This window comes from Cucurbita pepo, chromosome LG01 (assembly GCF_002806865.2).
Source record: "Cucurbita pepo subsp. pepo cultivar mu-cu-16 chromosome LG01, ASM280686v2, whole genome shotgun sequence".
NCBI lineage: Eukaryota > Viridiplantae > Streptophyta > Magnoliopsida > Cucurbitales > Cucurbitaceae > Cucurbita > Cucurbita pepo.
The window spans coordinates 19803417-19822800 of record NC_036638.1 but is presented as its reverse complement, the minus strand read 5'-3'; the positions used below and the strand labels follow the sequence as shown (position 1 = coordinate 19822800).

Here is a 19384-nt window from a genome sequence, read left to right as displayed (position 1 = left end):
ATTCGTGTTGGAGATGGGAGTTCATTAAGAATTCACCTATCCACATGTCACTATCACATTATCTCCAAGGGTAGGATGTCATTGTCACATTGTCTTCAAGGGCATTTTAGGAATGAGATATGATTGAATGTTGACTTTGCAATCAATGGAAAATCTATCTGGTTTGTTGAATGATAACGAACAAAAGGTAGGGGTAGCATCGTACAGAAGTTATCATCCATCCTACGGTAAGAAACAATCAAACTACACCCCAACTCTACTTTCAACCTCACATGAACAAGGATTCCGTTACATGGTATAATAACGGATCTCGAATCCATAGAACTTCGGAATCTCTGATTACAGTTCCTCCTACCCACAGGGTGTAAGCTTCTTATTGCCCGCACCTCGAGGATTGTCGTCTTTCCAGTCATCCATTGCTCTGGCCTTCTCCTGGGCAGCATCATCGTCTTCGTCATCGGCATCTTCACTTGGCCCTGCTTTTCGAGTGTCGTCCTTATACCATGCAGAGTTTGCTTCTTCTATGAACTTAGCAGTCCTCTCTTGCCATTTGTTCATCATTTCCATCTCCCTCAGCCCTGCGTCCTCGATGCTCATGGTTGGCATCCTTCCACACAAAATTTCAACCCATAAATTAAGTTATCCATGTGTATCATACAACTCCGAATCATAACTTGCTTTCAATGCTTTTCAACTTTCTGGAGGAAAGATATGAATCCTTAGACAAAATTTCAAAAACAAAACTTTTTAAAAACTACATACCTAAAGCCAGGTTGGAAAACCTGGGCAGCCAACCTCTCCCTCTCACTCGTAAGGGGTCCACTTACAAGACTTGCTGGTCCAAATATGAGAGGCTGATGTTTGTGATCATGTGTTTCAGACACACTTGCTCTCCCTTCTAAAACATCTCGAGCAAACGTTGCACAAGTGATTGGTGGCGCTGGTTTTGAATATCTTGCTCTCACGACCCCGTCGCGATGCCAATCTTCTGCTCTTTTCATACGATCATCAAGAATCTCTCTAGATAAGTTCTTGTCCCCATCCTGACATATATAGCAAAGAACAATTGCTCTTAGAATTCTAAGAAGAAAACATAAAAGAGAGTTCATCTATTTGACATATCATGGCTCCGATTAATGATAGAGCGAATGACATAAACAGCATAAAGTCTGGAATGTAGCTTCTTACCTTTTCTTGTATTTCCTTGATGGAAGAGAGCATCTCTTCCTCCTTCTTCAGCATCTCTAGTAGATCGAAAGCCTGAATATATAGAAATCCGGGAAATTTTGAGTACACTCTTAGAGAGCAACAACCTGGAGATGTTAAATAATTCTGCATAACTGACCTTGCAGATAGCCAAAGTGATGGTCGTAAGCCAAGCCTACAGCAAAGAAAGAACACAATGTAATTAACAATGACTAAGAAAAAACATAAAAAAGCCTATAGAAAGATTCAAAAGAGGCACAGCAAACGTTTGAAATATTTCACACCCTAGAACAGGCAATGAATGTGACAGAAAATAGAGAGAAATGGAATACTACTGCTATATGATTTAAAAAAAAAACTAACCTCACGCTCTTCCTCTCCATCATCTTCCAGCACATCCTCCTCTCCAGCCTCTATAGGAGCAGACAAAGCAGATGCTTTGCTTGAACGCCCACGGCGCTCTTTTCGCTCCTTTATCTCAAGTAACTTTGACTCAGCAGCCTTTTGACGTTTGAACCTCGCAATCTACAAACAAATATTAAAAAATAAGTTCAAGAATGGAACTGCAGTTCCATCCACAATATTAAGAAACATCTCATATTATGCAAGATTTGATGATTTAAAATCTGTGTCATGACATCAAAACCCAGTCACCCCATCATCATCAATAATCGCTCCCCTATCTCGAGCAGAAAAAAATCTCAAAATGCGAAGCGGGTATACTTACTTTCCGAGCCCTTCGATCTGCAAGGGAATTTCCTTCAGTAGATGTTTCAAGTTCCTCTTTTGGCACCAGTTCCATAGTTTCACAAAATGCTATGAACTCCTAAATAGATGTCAATTATTTGTATTTTAAAAAGTTAATGATGAAGCCTTGAAATAATAAGATCAAATTTTATTATTCATCCACACATATTTCTTTTTACCATGAAATATGAGCTTCGGAAATTACTCAGATGTAAAATAGTAGACAGCACTAACCTTTAATTTTGCCTGGGAAGCCTTAAGGATCTCTATCCTGTCATCTTGTGCAATCTTCTCAGTCAACTCAGCAAGATAAAATGGCACCTACAGGAAACAACTATCAGAAATAAAATATATGGATTTTCTGGTGACTGTAGAAAAGGCCGTTAAAACTATCCATTTCAAAGAAATATCAATCATAAATAACATATTTCGAACCCTATGCGTTAATGAAGTTATAAACGATGGTGAAAATAGATTTGCAAAGAGTTGTCTAGCTTTCTTTCTTACTCCTTACTTCTTTCTTCATATTTATTTATTTATTTTTATAGAAGACAAAACGTACCCGACAAATAAACCAGTGAAAATCTAGACTACTCGTCTATTAATTGTTCTATCATTAGGAATTAATTGGGTACTTGCTCTCTAAATTTTGGCTTCCACGGGTTACCACTAGCACGTCGATCACTTTCAATGCAAGGTAGTTAAGGTACATAAGCACGAGTAAATGTGGTCACTCCATTTTATGAATTCCTTAGGAAACTTGAGAGGATAGAAGCAAAAGGATAAAAGAGAGTAGCATGAGAGATATTGGGAAGGTTCGGTTGGTATTTACATTGGTCTTGTGATTTCTACTTGTGGGGCACTGTATACTGAAAGCTTCTACGATAAGCAAGTGAATGGGCGCGGTGCGTGGCGAAATGAATAGATGCTACTGAAACTTTCCACTCATTATAGCTTAAATAAAACAGAGCATCAATCTTAAGTGCAATGCCAGAAGCCTAAGCAGATTCCTGATCCCCTGTTCCCCCTAATTGTCTAACTTCTTTTCTGTACGAACTATCTCTTTTCTTTTACTCGGTACAACTTCAAGACCGGAGTAAGTAGCCTCATTTGTAGCCAACAAAAGACATGCCTACTAGAGATAGGAAATGAAAAAATAATAATAAGAGTCAAACTAAAATAATCTCCCCAATACTATGATAGGAAATTAAAGAAATATCAGTAAAACTATACCTAATATGAACAGTCTTCTTCGCATATCTAATTAAAAAAGAGGTATAATCTATACCAAATTATCAACCACAAAACCATTTCGATCCCTCCTATATCCTTCATCTTTCATACGCACTGATACGGAAGGACTTTCTAAAGTGTTTTTGAACATTCAGAAACTCAAGTAGGCCTTCGCTATCGCTGTGGAAGAACTACAAAGTAGCACTTCTTATTTCACAACTACAACGAATCAGCACCACAACAAAGTCTATGCTGATAAGCTCTTCTGATTAAACCGTCGGTCACCATTTTACTAATGTTAGTATAATTATGATGAGGTAACGCTTGAATACAAAAAGCTAAAGAAAAAATTAAAATAAGAACTTACCATAATATATTTCAGATTTCCGGTGTTGATATCCTCTTTAGTCTCGTTAACTGAGAACAAGCCCAACTTCCCAATCATATCCTCGCACTTCCGTAAGGCTTCACAACCCTTCCTCACAACATCCTAAATTTCCCAAAACGGAAGAGAAAATAAAAACCACCAAAATACACAAACCCATCGAAGGAATTCAAAGGTACAGTAAGGGTACCTGATCCGACGCAGACTCAGTTACTGCGTCATAAATCTTCCTCGCTCGTTCGAAAATTGACGGAAGAGGCAGCTCCTCCATTTAGTGTAATCTCGAAGAGCAGACCCTAATAACCGCCTAAAAATGGATGGAAGATGAATTCACATGAAAACTCCGGGAATCAGAATTCGAATCCCTAGGTTTTGTCGATGAGAAATTGGAAGGAATCAGTTTTGAGATAGAGAAATGGAAGAACAACGGCGATCGGAGTTCGACTTTTCGAGTCTCCGTTACGGCGTACGGTGATGTCTAGATGTTTAGGATTCGATGTCGACACGTACACAAGAGGTTATAGTGTGGTCTGTGTCCAGATCTTGCCACGTCAATAAATTACAAGGATGGTAGAAGCTAGAAGGCTTTTCTCATCACTGGAAACAAGGGTGGGCTTTTAAATTTGGACTGAGCCGTGAGCCCAATGAAGGGAAGATCCATAAATACTTGGCCCAATAAGAATTTCACGGCTGGGCTTTAAAATTTGAAATGAGCCGCGAGCCCAATAAAGGGAAGTTCCATAAAAAGTTGGCCCAAAAACCACTTATACGGGTGGGCTTTTAAATTTGGAATGGGCCATAAACCCATTGAAGGGAAGATCATACATAATTGGCACAATAAGAATTTCAGGGGTGGGCTTTAAAATTTGGAATGGGCCGAAAGCCCAATGAAGGGAAGTTCCATAAAAAGTTGGCCCAAAAGCAATTATACGGGTGGGCTTTCAAATTTGGAATGGACCATAAGCCCATTTAAGGGAAGATCATAAATAATTAGTCCAATAAGAATTTCACGGGTGGGCCCTAACATTTGGAATGGGCCGAGAGCCCAATAAAGGGAAGATTCTTAAACAGTTGGCCCAATAAGCAATTGTACAGTGGGCTTTAAAATTTGAAACGGACAGCGAGCCCAATGAAGGGAAGATCATTAAAAACAGTTGGCCCAATAAGCAATTATACGGGTGGGCTTTTAACATTAGAATGGGCCGTGAGCCCAGTGATGGACGATCATAAATAATTGGCCCAATAAGAATTTAACGGGTGGGCTTTTAAGTTTGCAATGGGCCGCGAGCCCAATGACGTGAAAATCCATAAACAGTCGGCACAATTAGCAATAATACGGGTGAGCTTTTAAATTTGGAATGGGCCGAGCCCAATGAAGGATAGATCATTAATAATTAGCCCAATAAAAATTTCACAAGTGGGCTTTTAAATTTTGAATGGGCCGCGAGACCAATGAAAGGGAAGATCCATAAACAGTTGGCCCAATAAGCAATCATACGGGTGGGCTTTTAAATTTTGAATGGGCCGCGAGACCAATGAAAGGGAAGATCCATAAACAGTTGACCCAATAAGCAATTACACGGGTGGGCTTTTCAATTTGGAATGGGCCGAGAGCCCAATGAAGTGAAGATCCATAAATAATTGGCCCAATGAGAGTTTTACGAGTGAGCTCTTAAGTTTGGAATGGGCCGTGAGCCCAATGAAGGGAAGATAACAAATTATTGGCCCAATAAGAATTTCACGGGTAGGCTATTAAGTTTTGAATGGGCCGCAAGTCCAATGAAGGGAAGATCATAAATAATTGACCCAATAAGAAATTCATGGGTGAGCTTTTCAATTGGAATGGGCCGTGAGCCCAATGAAGGGAAGATCATAAATAATTGGCCCAATAAGATTTCACGGGTGGGCTTTTATGTTTGGATTGGGCCGAGAGCCCAATGAAGCGAAGAACCTTAAACATTCGGCCGAATAAGCAATTATACGGGTGGTCTTTTAAATTTAGAATGGGCCGTGAGCCCAATCAAGAGAGCATCATAAATAATTGGCCCAATAAGAATTTCACGGGTGGGCTTTTAAGTTTGGAATGAACCGCGAGCCCAATGAAGGGAAGATCCTTAAACAGTTGGCCCAATAAGCATTTGATATAATTGGCACAATAAGCATTTGAGATAATTGGCACAATAAGCATTTCATACGGGTGGGCTTTTGAATTTGGCGTGGGCTGTGAGCTTTATGAAGGGAAGCTCCATTAATAATTAACCCAATAAGCATTTGATATAATGGGCCCAAGCTTTTAGATTTTTCGTGGGCCGTCAGCCCAATGTAGGGAAGATCCATGAATAATTGACCCAATAAGCATTTCAAACAACTGAAAGTAACAAGCACAAAGAAAGTTTGCGAAAATAGAAGTCGAAGGCGTTCCGATTGAGAATGATTGATCAGGAAAACTTTCGAACAAAACATAAGATAGGGTTTAAATTGATACACTTATCCAAATTTAGAACTTAAACTATACCATTATTAGTTTATTTGATATTGAAAGTATAAGATAGGAATAGACTATTATTTAAGAAATTTTCAGAAATTTAATGATATTAATTATTAGTACAAGAAATAACTTTTATTTTCTCTTCTTAGTCATCCTATCCTCTCGCTTTCATTCGCATATGATCTCAATTCATTCATACACCCCTCATTGACTCGAATATCATATTCTTTCACTAGTTTCAACTTGCAGATTCTATTACCAAAAAATTTTCAAACGCACATTTTGTTACTAGCTTTTTTCACATGTATACTTATTCTTATTCTTATTATTGTGAAAGTAAGGTGATTGTCGGGTGCAAGGCTGATGAACTTAAAATAGAAAGAGAATGAACGTGAAGCAGGAATGAAACAACATATGAACCTAATATGAGAGGTGGAAAAGTAAGAGAATTATGCTAAGTACAAAAGAAGAAGCTAGGTAGCACGTCGTGGGGGAATGGCAAGAGGCAAGAGGCAAGAGGCATGAGGCATGATGCATAAGGCATGGGGGGAGGAGGTGGAGGGTGCCTTTTTAAAGCCCTCACTGCCATCGACTTAAAAAAACTGAGATAAGATAGATTCTTTAGTGCACATAGGAAGAAAGTGGTGGAACCACTTCCTCACTATATCCTTCTCCTTGTTACTGTTCTAAGCCACTTACCCCATATCATTTCTAGGGCCCTCCCCCTCCTCGCTTGCTCTCCATTTTTTTCGTCTTTGTGGAGACCACGCCCTCTAAAGACCTATGGGGAATCTTCGTTCTAGATGGCGATGATGATCGAGACATCAAAAATCTCTTTCTTTGATTTTTTTGAATAATATTCTTATTCGATTCTTGTAATTTATCAATCTCTGTTATCGTGTTTAAAATTTGTTGCTTGCTACGATCGGAATCTAATCTCTCGAGTAATATCGAAAGTAAATGGTTGAATTTGGGAAGCTTTAAAATGGGGGGATGAGAGAATAAAGTAAAGGGAAATATATAGATCCTAAACGAAATCCCATATCCAAAAACATGGAAACAAAAGGAGTGTGCGTGGTTAAATCACTTCATTCTTTATGCTGAGAAATAATATGGCATTGGTAACCAGCTGTGTGGTCCTTATGATATCGACCACATTGTTGAAGATAGTTGTACAAATGTATTATCTTTTCATACTCTCACTTCCCTTCCTTGAAAGCTATTGTTCCTTCACCTCCCACCTCCAACATCTCACATCCATCTTCCTCAAACATATTTAAGTTTTTATATTATTAATAATAAAGGGTAAAGGATGAGAAATGCCGTCAAACAAAAATGGTTTATAACATGTCGACCCTCGGGTAATGAACTGAGTCACATCCCAATGAGAGCGGTCCTGAGGATAGTATGTCTAAGAAAGACTTAAAAGAAATAAAAGTTACTATATACACCGACCAGATACACCTTCCATGACTCACATAAAAACTCCATATTTAAACATACTATACTTGAGCAATTTCAAAACACGCTGGAATGACTCGTGTTGATCTGTGAAGATAACCTTCACTCTTAAGAAGCGAGAAATAGGTTACGTGACCATGTCACAGGAAATGTAGAGGGATGTCGAGACCATCAGGTGCCGAATCGCATGAAACGTGACCATACAACGAAAATTATCCTAAATCAAACAGACTAAAAAAGAAAAATGCTTGGAGCGTCTAAGATTGAATCATTGAAAAAAAATATGCATATTATTAATATAGGTAGTAACTATCCATTTTGTAAGAATTTCTTAGCCTTGTCTTACATAATGTGAGATCACACGTCAGTTAGAAAAATAACAAAACATTTTTTACAAGAGCATGAAAGCCTCTCTCTATTAAACACATTTTAAAACTTTGAGGTGAAACCCGAAAGAAAAAGCTCAAGGGAGTGGACTTGGGTTGTTACTCAGTTTAAAAACCCTCCTTCATTTGGATGTTGAATTGGGCATGTTGTTCTTCCTTGTGAGGCTTAGTTGCGCTCATTTTTTGTGCATGCTCGAGTAATTAGCTCGATAATTCTTAGGATAAAAGTGTGTTAAATTAAAAAATGTCGAATGAAATATTTAATGACTAAACTTGTAATTTAACTCAATTTGAGCGAAAGATTGGTTCCACCAACACTTGGCTACTTTTAAAATGATTAGAGCATAATTAAAATCAAACTTTCATAATTGAGCAAATGTCATGTGTTAGGATCGCACAACAATGTACACTCGATTTAGATAAACNAAGAAAGCAAATTTATCTTTGTCCATAGATCTGTGAAGATATGATCCTCATAGGCAAATCCAATCCCTGGGTGGTCGAGTTGTGAGGTTCACGTGAGACTGTCCCTTTGGCTGTTGCTTTCTGCAACCCTGGGGTTTGTTCCTTTGATACTCAAAAAGTCAACACACATGGGTATCCACTTACATCCCCTTCCATTGGCCACCACACCCTTTTCCTCAATTCACTATTTCCCCTCTCAAAACATCAAACTTAATATCAAATGGGTTTGTTTCCAGATTCAAATGGACTGGACTCATATCTGTTCTTCCAAATTTAACACCACCCATCCTCCAACAGCCCTTTCGAATAAGGGCTAACCAGATGCCCTTTCCACTTTTCAAATTCCCTCTCTTTTGCTCTCTTTATTTCTTTGATTCCTTCTGTTTTGTGCTCTCATTCATTTCATTTCATGTTTATTATACCCATAATAAGCTTAAGCATTCATTAGTGTACCTAAATTAATTAATGGTAGGGCATGGACATGGACATGGACATCCACCTCTCTTAGCTACCAAGCTTGTTCTACGTACTGTTCATAACATATTTGTAAAGCAAAAACAAAAGTAAAAAAGTTGGGTTTTTCCCCAAGTAGATCCCTCAATGTTCCTTAAAAATAGATCACAAAGATATTACATGTAATCTTCCATCTCACAACATGAGACCATGTACATTTAATCATCATCTCATAACTCCAAATAAAACTTCCTCTTTTTCTTTTTTGCTTTTCCTTTTCCTTTTTGGGTTCTTTCAAAAAGAAACCAAACATTAACGCGCCAAACATTGTTCCATAAATAACTTTTAGATGCCTTCACATGTAGGCCTACGCCCCACCCTAGGGTAACAAAATTGTAATTATATGGTGGAGATGGATAGATTAAATTGAGATTGATAGATTAAATTGGGTTGGTTGAGTTAGTAGTCTAGTTCAACATATCAACATATCGCCATGTTCGAGTGTAGGTGTTTTGAATTGGTCATGTGGGCTAAGGTCGGGATACACCCTTAAATTCATGTATTAGAGTGATATCATGTGATAAAACTCTAATGATAAAACGCTAGCAGATAATATCTACTTTCGCCTATTACGTATCGTCGTCCTCAACATCATAATTTTAAAACGCAGTTTACTAGGGAGAGGTTTCCACAATCTTGTAAGGAATGCTTCGTTCTTCTTTCCAACCAACGTGGGATTTCACAATCCGTCTCCCTTGGGAGTTCATCGTCCTCACTGGCATACTGCTTGGTGTCCGACTCTTATACCATTTATAACAGCCCAAGTCCACCAATAGCAAATATTGTCCGTTTGATTCATTATGTATCACTGTCAGCCTCACGGTTTTAAAACGCGTCTATTATCCAACCGACGTGGGTTCTCACAATCCATCCTCTTGGAGGCCAAGCGTCCTCGCGCTTCTAGTAGATAGATACCATTATGTATCGTCGTCAGCCTCATAGTATTAAAACGCTGTGTATTATGGGAGGTTTCCACACCCTTATAACAGACAAAGCCCACTTGTATTATGGGAGGTTTCCACCCAATTGATGTGGGATCTCACGGAAACTTTGCTATTAATATGAACTCGAACATTTTTTTTTTTTTTGTGAAAAAAAATCTAAAATATAAAAGTAAAAGTGAGCATGATCGGAGCAATTATCATACTTTTTTTGAGGGGAGGCATAGTGGTGAATGTTTTGGTAAATGGAGAAATACATAAATGTTTATTCGAATACTCTAAGATCTATACAGAAAATTATGTTGATTTCATAGTGATGGGATGTTGAAGAGCAAGGAAAGGCAAAGTTGGTTGGCAATATGACATTGGGGGCCAAACCCTGCAGTCCCAACTTCAAAAAAAAAAAAAAAAAAAAAAAAAAAAAAAAAAAAAAAAAAAAAAAAAAAAAAAANTACGTTGGATCTTTATAAATATATTTCATGAATTGATAATTGTTTATGTTCCCCCTCCTTTGTGTGTGTGTATAAAGAATCATTTGTTAGATAACAGAAGAATGAGAAAAAGGGGGGAAAAAAGAAGCATTTTCTTAGGTCATTTGGCACCTTCCTGGCATCTCTCCACCACCATCGATAGAGCAAGAAGATATGAGTTTGCAGATGTTAACATATATTTATTTTGCCCCACGATCATGTGTTGAAAGGTGCTGCTGATTAAACATGCTTTAAAAGGACCCACTAACCGAACTTTTTCTTTCCCATCTTAATGTTGTAAATCATTGTGAAAATGAATTGTATTTGAATAGCCAACCCAAAAATGTGTACACGTTTCTTCTCTCTACCTATCTACTATCATCATTACAAAGCGATTGCTATTAGATAGTATAGTACCTCATGCCAATTCATATTAGAATATGCTAAACGGTGAACTCGTAAATTGGTATTAGAAGAGATTAGAGACTACACTGGTAGGTGGTTAGGGTGAATACTTCTATAGAGTATAGAAGTGGATCAAGGTTGATGTCGAGACTCCATAAATCGGTATTGGGAGACTTGTGACTACCGTGGTAGTTGACAAGGTAAGTACTTCTATTGGGTGTAGGAATGGGTCAAGGTTGAGGCTGCAATGGCGTAAACCAATCCTAAAAGGGGATTTTGGACTACACACGTAGATGACTCCTGATGGTTGCCGAGAAAAGTTCGTGGAGACCTACTAGAAATTAGATGCGATGAGAGCCTACAAGTAGATTGGTTACTGATTATTTTTTTACTATCTCTTTTTTCCATTTTTTTCCCGGTATTGGGGAGCGTTCAAGAGCTAATCAATCATAGAGGGGGTTTTTTCAGAGCGTCAATCCATTTTTTGTATTTAAGTCTTTTACATTTCGATTTGTAATTGTACACGAACTTATATCCACATTTGTAAAAAAAAATTAAACAATACCGTCTTATAATTGAATTTTATTTTATATTTAATTTTGGTAGTGTTGCTTTTATTTCGATTTAAATTTTACATCATTTTCTTATTTTACTTTTATTTTTAATTGTTTCCCCTTTCGTCTTTTTAGTCTCTATCTAGATTTCGAAGCCTCAAAATTTGAGTCGTGGTAGAAGACTATCTCGAACACGGATTCTTTAACATCTTTGTTCTGGTTCACATATTTCTTAAATTTTTTATAAGAGATCACGAATATAGAATTACTTTAAATAAGAGACAATATTAATTATAGTAGTAAATACGATCATTTTCATAAATATTAGACGTGTTGTTGTAGTAGTCATATTGAATAATTTGTCGATATCTCGAGATCCAAACACTGAGGAAGCCCATCTTAATTCATGTTGATATAATTTATGCTTAATTATTAAAGGAAGGACACAAATTCGTTCCACTAAAAACAAATTATGAGTTGCTTACATGAATTAATGGTATATGAGTCACACTAATTTAAGTTAAATCATGGTTCCGTTTTGATCATTTGGTTTCCGACATTAAATTGCTAATCAACTACCTTAATGTTCCCTTGCCACCATCAAACATCAACTTGACCCATTTGTGTTCGTCCACTAAATACAAATTATATGAGTTGCTTACGTTAATTGATCGTTAATAAATACTTAAAAGAATCATATATGTTGAGTGATCTCAGAAATTCTTTTCTAAAAAGTATGTGAGTGAAGACAAAATATGCGTTTAAAAATAGTTTTCATTCTTGCAAATACTTTAAAACATATGCTAACTAAAACAGGCTGAGCCAGATATTGTCCACTTTGGCCCGTTATGTATCGTCGTTAGCTTCACGATTTTAGAATATGTCTGCTAGGGAGAGATTTTCAAACTCTTATAAGGAGTACTTCATTCTTCTCCCCAACTTATGTGAGTTCTCACAATAATATAGTCATTGTCACATAAGAATGTCAAAGTTATCACATGTTGAATCGAGATTCTGATACGAAGGGTAAGAGTAAGATTTACGATTCTTTTTAATAGCCCTTGGCGATCGTAAGGGGTAAATGGGATTAGATTTGAATAAATGGGTAGGGAACAAAAGAAACTATGTTATTTGAAAGGCAAGTTGAATGATAGGGGGATTTTGAAAATGGGTATAATTGATGAGGGAATAGCTAGCTCAACTCACTTCAGTGGTTGATATGATTAAATTTGGTTGGAGATTCTCTTTTTAAGCGTTGTTTTATACTTTTTAATTTTTTAATTTTTTTTTGTAGATTTTTTTTATTTGTGTTGAAAAATATATTTTTAAAAATTACTTATTAGCGATCAACAAAATATTATGAATATTAAGAATATGATTCATAATTTTGAATCTTCTAAAAAAGAAAAAAAGAATATGATAAGTATTTGAACCATTAAATTATACTCGAATTTGCTTATAAAGTTCTATCACGGAATAGTATTGATTTTATTTTATTGAGAAGATAATTTATCCACGTTCCGATGAAAAAGACTTGCTATATGAAGAATATATATATATATATATATATATATATAGAAAAAAAATAAAATGATTTTTTTCGACAAAAAAATTAAGTAATTGTTATTTTATAATTGTTCAATTTTTAATTAAAATTTAAGAATTAAAAGAGAAAAAAAGAAGTATTCAAAAGTGTGCTTCTAGAATTCCTAATCTGACTGTGGTGTCAATGTGTTTGTGGAAAATAAGAAAATATGGTTAATAAATTATTAGTAAACAATCTTTATTTTTTCATAAATAAAAATTTTGGAGGGGAAACTATTTTCATGTTTATTAATAGAATTGGGTTTTATTGTTTCTTCCAATGAGTGTGTAAATAATTATTTTAATTTTTAGGTATACGGATTAAATTATTGATTAGGTTAAAAACTCTGAAAGCTTGAAAACCCAAATATAAAAAATAGTATTAAAAAAAGGTCAATCAGATTCAAGAAGTCAACCCCCACGAGCACCAACAAAAGTTGACTGGAGTCAGCCAACCTTAATTTCACGAGGGTCATTTGGTAGTTGAAAAAGCTAAGATTTGAGTATTGACTGCGTAATATGTCAACTTTATAACCGTTTTTTATACTTAAAGGTGTTTCTATAAATTAGAGTTTTATAGAGTAGTTGCTAAAAGTTACTATAATCTAAGAACTCAAATTTTCAACTAAGAAAACGGCTACGGTTTTGAAAAAGAAAATTAAAATTATAAAAAGTTGAAAACCTAAAAGAAGGATGTTTACTCATTAAATATAAATTATATATTTTTTTATTACTCAATTTTGTAAAAGAAAAAAAATAGACTCTTTTATCTCTTCATAGGTAAGGATAGAATTGGTTTAACAAACGTTATACACGTTGGAAACATGATTGGTTCAAGAAAAAAGTACCGAAAAGAAAAACTATTGAAAATGATTAGATGTTACAATATTTGTCATTCTTTTATTATAATACTATGTTAAAAATATAAAATGCTAAAGATATATTGTTACCAAATTTTAATTAAAACAACCTATCTGACTTTCACGTGAAAATAATAATAAAATTTATTTGAAATATTTATTAGAAAAGGTGTCTTTTTATATTTTTGCTTTGATGTTTTTAAAGTTTACCATCTATGATTTTAAAGATTTTTCTCTAATCGAAACAAAAATACTTAAGTAATTTTAAAATGATTGAGCGTTTAAATATTTCTACTTAAATCAGGTTGCTACGTGTAGTGATGCTGTAATTAATGTAATTAAAATAACAGTAGCAATCATTATGGGTAAGATTAAAAAAAAGTAAAAAAAAAATACTTTATTATTATATTTTTGAAAGTGCATTTTGTGTGATTGATATGATTGTGGAATCCCATTAAAGTGGTGATAGAAACACTTTCTTTGCCATATTAATTCCCTTTAGAGATTATACTAATCCACCACAACTCATACACATCTCTTGCTTTTTTCCCTCAAACCACCAATTCTGAATCTAGCATCGACTTATAGCTAAAATAGTGTTATAATGATACTCTGAATAAATGAGGGATACATAAATAAATCTGAGTTCACATCCAAATAAGAATAATTATGAAGATATGATAACTTAGAAAAGCTAAAAAAGAAACAAAAGTTACTATTATACTGGCAAGATGCACCTTTTTTTTCGGTAGCTCAATCATAGAAACTTTAAAATTAAACGTATTTTACTTAGAACAATTCTATGTTTGGTAATCCCTGAACATATTAGTATGTGGAAACAGTAAAAAAGATTCACGTTAGTCTATAAAGACAGTCTTCACTCTTAACAATATATCATCACAATCATATTAGAGTTATAAACCGGTCACAAATTTATAGAAGCTTGATATGAATAGATAGCCATAAAGTATTCTGTCATCATATGAAAAGTCTATTACTAATAGACCAGTCCAAGACACTAGCATTTACATTTTCAAACCATATTCAATAAATACACCTAAGTCATAGCATCTTTTTTTATAATTCATTATCACCACGATTATCTCAAGTCCACATCTAAATAATATTCGACTTTTTTTTTTTCAAGGACTTGGTTCAATGTTCTACATGTCAACATTTAAAATTCGGATTCAACACCGAATGATCTTGATATAACTTGAGTTTTTATTAAAGTGTTGTATGCTCATCGACCTAAAGATCACTCTCATTCTATTTGGTTTTGATTCGTTTATATACTATGCATTTACGACTTGAACGTTACATTAAAAAAAAATATATATTAAAAGATTGAATTTCTCTTATCACTTTCAAAATTCTTTAATTTCCTTCTGAAATTGACTTTTTTTTGTTACTTTTAAACTGATTGTAGAATAACTATTTATTAATTTTACGTTTGGATAATGCACTTAATTTATAATTTATCCATGTATCAAATAATATAATTATAGTGCTCACCATCATAATTTATTGGTCGGTTGGAAATAATTAATGTTTTTTTGTTTTGTTTAACGTAAAATTCGTCAACTCCTTGAATTAACAGCCCAAAATTAGAGATCCTAATATTTCTTGTATATATAATATGAAAGTTTTGGGATTAAAAAAAGCAGAATATATCGATGAGTTCAATTTTTGTACGCAAGATAAGAGATAAAGTATAAGCGGTTAAGCATTTAATGGTATAAAATTCAGTGCTTCATATACATGGACGGTGCTTGGCGTATGCAACGACGTCATTTTGCTTCATTTTTACAAGCAATGATTTTTTTTTTATTAAAGAAAAAAACCATATTTTAGTTAATTTAATGCTAAGATCACCTAATAATTACATGAATGAGTGATTATCGCTTATTTAAAAATATTGTGAGATCTGTTAATATTAAAAATTATTTATTAAGAGAAATTGTAGCATAAATAAAATGATTATGAATCACCATGTCAACATCATTTTTTAAATGATAAAAAATTAATTATTATTATTTTAATTAAAAATGTGGTTTTCTTCCCACCTTATGTCATACATGAGCTGTATATAATCTACATGAGCTAAAACAGCCCGCATGCACTATATTTGATAACATATATAATATTGTTTCAAAATTATTTGTTCTCTTCGACGATAAAAACAAAAAAATCATTATATAATTTAAATATGAAAAATATATTTAATTTAATTAATATACGGGTGGACTTGGACAATTACAAATAGTATAACGGGTGGTGTGCCAGTGAGGACGCTAAACCTTTCAGAGAGGTGAAATGTGAGTTTCAAAATCATGAAATTGAAAGGTCAAAATGGATAATAGACTTGAACTGTTACATTTTTTTTACTAAATGTCAACTTTGATTGCAATACGTCACACGAGTCACGAAGTCTGTTCGTCCAAGTGTCTCATGCATTGTGTTGCAACTAGCTACCCGAGCCTGGGATGACATTACTCGACCTTATTTGACCAACCTCTACTGAAAAAGAAATAACATAAAAAAATGAAATTAAAACTTTTAACCTAAAAGACACGTGGACAGTTCAAGTGGATTGACCTTTTCATAGGGTTAAATGCATAATTCATTGAAATTACTATGATTCTTGCAGGTTCCTTGACTACCAAGTTTAGTAAATGAAAGCTATATCTGTTGTCCTTTTCACTTAAATGCCCTAATTTCAAGATTTTTTTATTCTAATTTATAGAATATTCCTTGGGGGTGGGAAAAGACATAAAACTCAGGGTAGTATCAACCCCCAAGCTCACACACTCTTCTTTACATTCAATGCATGTTGAAGGGTATAAAAGTATTTTCATCGTGCACAATTTCCATTGCTTAAATGCTGTTTCCGAGGTCTCATTTTCTCTGTTAAAACATTAAATTCATTTTCTTTTTTTTTGGAGCAAACATTAAATTCCTTTCAAACAGACGAATGATCTCACCTTGTCATTTTCGTTAAAATATTATTGTTTTTCAAAGTCTATTCTTTTAACCTTCAATATTTAAATTTAATTATATATTTTAAAATAGAAATTTAAATTATGGGTAAATTTAAATTATAGGACCAAATACAGATCAATAGGCCTTGACTCAGATCTTATCCAAACTCAATGTCAGATTTGGCTCAAATGAAAGAAGCAAAAATGCTCAAAGGGCAAAAGCTAAACCGAGGCCAACCAAACTAGATCTGAACCAACGAAACTGATTTGAGCACGTATGGGTTATACATCTTGCACGCCCACAACCCAAATTTGACTCTCTAAATTCAATCTGGAAGAGTCAAGCAAAACTCTAGGTCATTTGCATATTCATATCTTATATAGTTTTATTAGAGATAACTTCGACACAAATTTCAAACTCATAAACTTGCTACGCTTTAGCTTTCGAACTTAAGTATCAAAATATATGTAATAATAAATATCACATCGATGTGCAACTATTTTTGCTTTGTAGGCCACGGAATACAATTTCACTAATGATCATGTATAGATCAGATGCATTCGTTTACTTGAATTTGTACATCAACTTAGACTACGAGCAATGAATCTATCTCAACTCCAGCTCATTAGGCCTCTATAGTTTATATTAATAAATAATTAAAAAAATTAAAAAAAAAAGAGAAAAAGGTACAGCATACCAACATATTTATCACCTGTGATATCAAATCAATTATTAAAAGTAGAGGAAAAAAAAAAAGGTGATCTAGCAATGTTTATTGTACTATTTGGACTTTAATTCTTAGAAGATTTACTATAATAGGAAAAGGCTACAAATCTTTGTTTAGAAGATTTGATACAATGGAAAAGGCTAAAAATAGTATATATATATATATATTAATTTGAATTAAGTTGTTTTATTTATTACACTAATTTTCAATTTATTAACATATTTTACAAAAATAATTATAAATATAAATCTAATTATGATTTTAAACTTAATAATATATGAAATTATGTCTATTAAGTTTAAAATTAATTTTTTTGGTGAGTTTAAATATATAGTACTTCTCTACGTACGACCCACACATCATATGGACTCCCTAAGTAAATGTACACTAAAAGATTGGGTTGATAATTTAATCCTATAAATAATTTAAAGAAAATAATATTTTAGTTAATAATTTATTCCTTATTATTATGCCCTAAAGTGGCACGTTAATAATTTGACCATATAAATTATATTTAAAGAAAATACCATTTTAGTTAATAATTTATTCTATATTATTATGCCCTAAAAAGTCTCACACATGACGAGCCCATAAAAGATTAAACTTTGGCATCGTTGATAGTGACAATAACAATAGGATAGGAATATTTTCCACACCAAAATTAATATTCTAAATCACTAATACGAAACTTTAGAGCATTATTCTTAATTATTATACGTATATATGAAAATTAAAAAATATCAAAAAAATAAAATAAAATAAAATAACGAACCATCTTTTCCTTTGATCTTCCAATTTATTTGAAAGACGTTAAGTAAAGAGTGGTTGTTTTTCGTAGTTATTGATTGATTTACGAGAATATTCTCATATTTATTTGATAAATTTATTAATTATTTTTTAAAGATTATTCTCAAAATATTAGGATGTGATATTTAAATCTCATAATATAAACAAAAACAATTAAAATTACAATCGTCATTAGTGACGCTTCTAGGCCTTAATGTGATGAAAGGTCAACCATGATCATGTCCTCTTATTTTATTATCACAGCTTCGTCCCATTTTAATTATATAAAATATTTGTTTGTATTATTTTTTATAATTATAATATAATTAGTCAACACTTGGCCTCGTGTCTATCTCTTTCTACTTCATAGTATTTTATTATTAAAAAAAAAGGAATTAGATACTTGTTATTGGAGTGTATAATATAATCTATTGATTTGAAGCTATCTATTGAAAATATATTTAATTATTTATCCATTGATTAAATGGTTGGATTATAGAGTGCTCTATAATAAGAGCTTATTGGATCACTTTTTATTTTCTATATGCTTATTTATGGACATTTTTCCTTTTTTTAAATAGATTATCACGTCTTTAATTGAGAAAAATACATTTGGAATAAATTTGAATATGAAAGGTCGTACGAGTTAGTTAAATACTATATATAAATTCAACGCTTCATACGTGTAAGTGGTATACGATCTGACTTCTACAACTTTAAAGATCATTAATTGAGAATTCGTGTCATCCATCGTTGTTGAAGGGAAGAAGTACTCCACCTGGGTCCTACTGTGGCAAATTGCTGATCGTGACAGGTGTTAGGAGAGACTGTTGGAGGGAAGAAAGAGTTAGTGACACGGATCAAACAAGCGATTGAGAGGATGGTAGAGAGATGAGAGGTAAACATTAGCGTTGGAGAGTATTTAACAATTGAGATAAAAAATAAAAAAAAAATTATTCTTACCTAAAACTCGGGATATTATAGTGACATTATATGATACATTACAATCATATAAACGAAATAGTTATATCTATGCACACATATTTAACATAATCGCATGATTGATAGACCCCTAATACATGTCCCCTCTCGCGATCTTTAGTGCTATGAAGCACGATGACACGATCTCGAGATGACATTACGTGAAGACAATCAATCATAAGAGGCCGTAGTGATTTAAATTTAAATATT

General features: G+C 33.6%; 1 protein-coding gene across 1 annotated transcript; it reads right to left on the bottom strand.

The window, feature by feature from the left end:
- Positions 1-91: 91 nt before the first annotated feature.
- On the bottom strand, positions 92-4083 carry LOC111809657 (PP2A regulatory subunit TAP46-like). Its single transcript, XM_023696036.1, has 9 exons — positions 3762-4083; positions 3554-3676; positions 2188-2274; positions 1934-2032; positions 1570-1731; positions 1346-1381; positions 1189-1260; positions 763-1043; positions 92-607 (listed from the first exon to the last, which is right to left on the bottom strand). The coding sequence occupies exons 1-9, from the start codon at positions 3840-3842 to the stop codon at positions 352-354; spliced, it is 1197 nt and encodes a 398-aa protein (XP_023551804.1). The 5' UTR covers positions 3843-4083; the 3' UTR covers positions 92-351.
- Positions 4084-19384: the final 15301 nt, after the last annotated feature.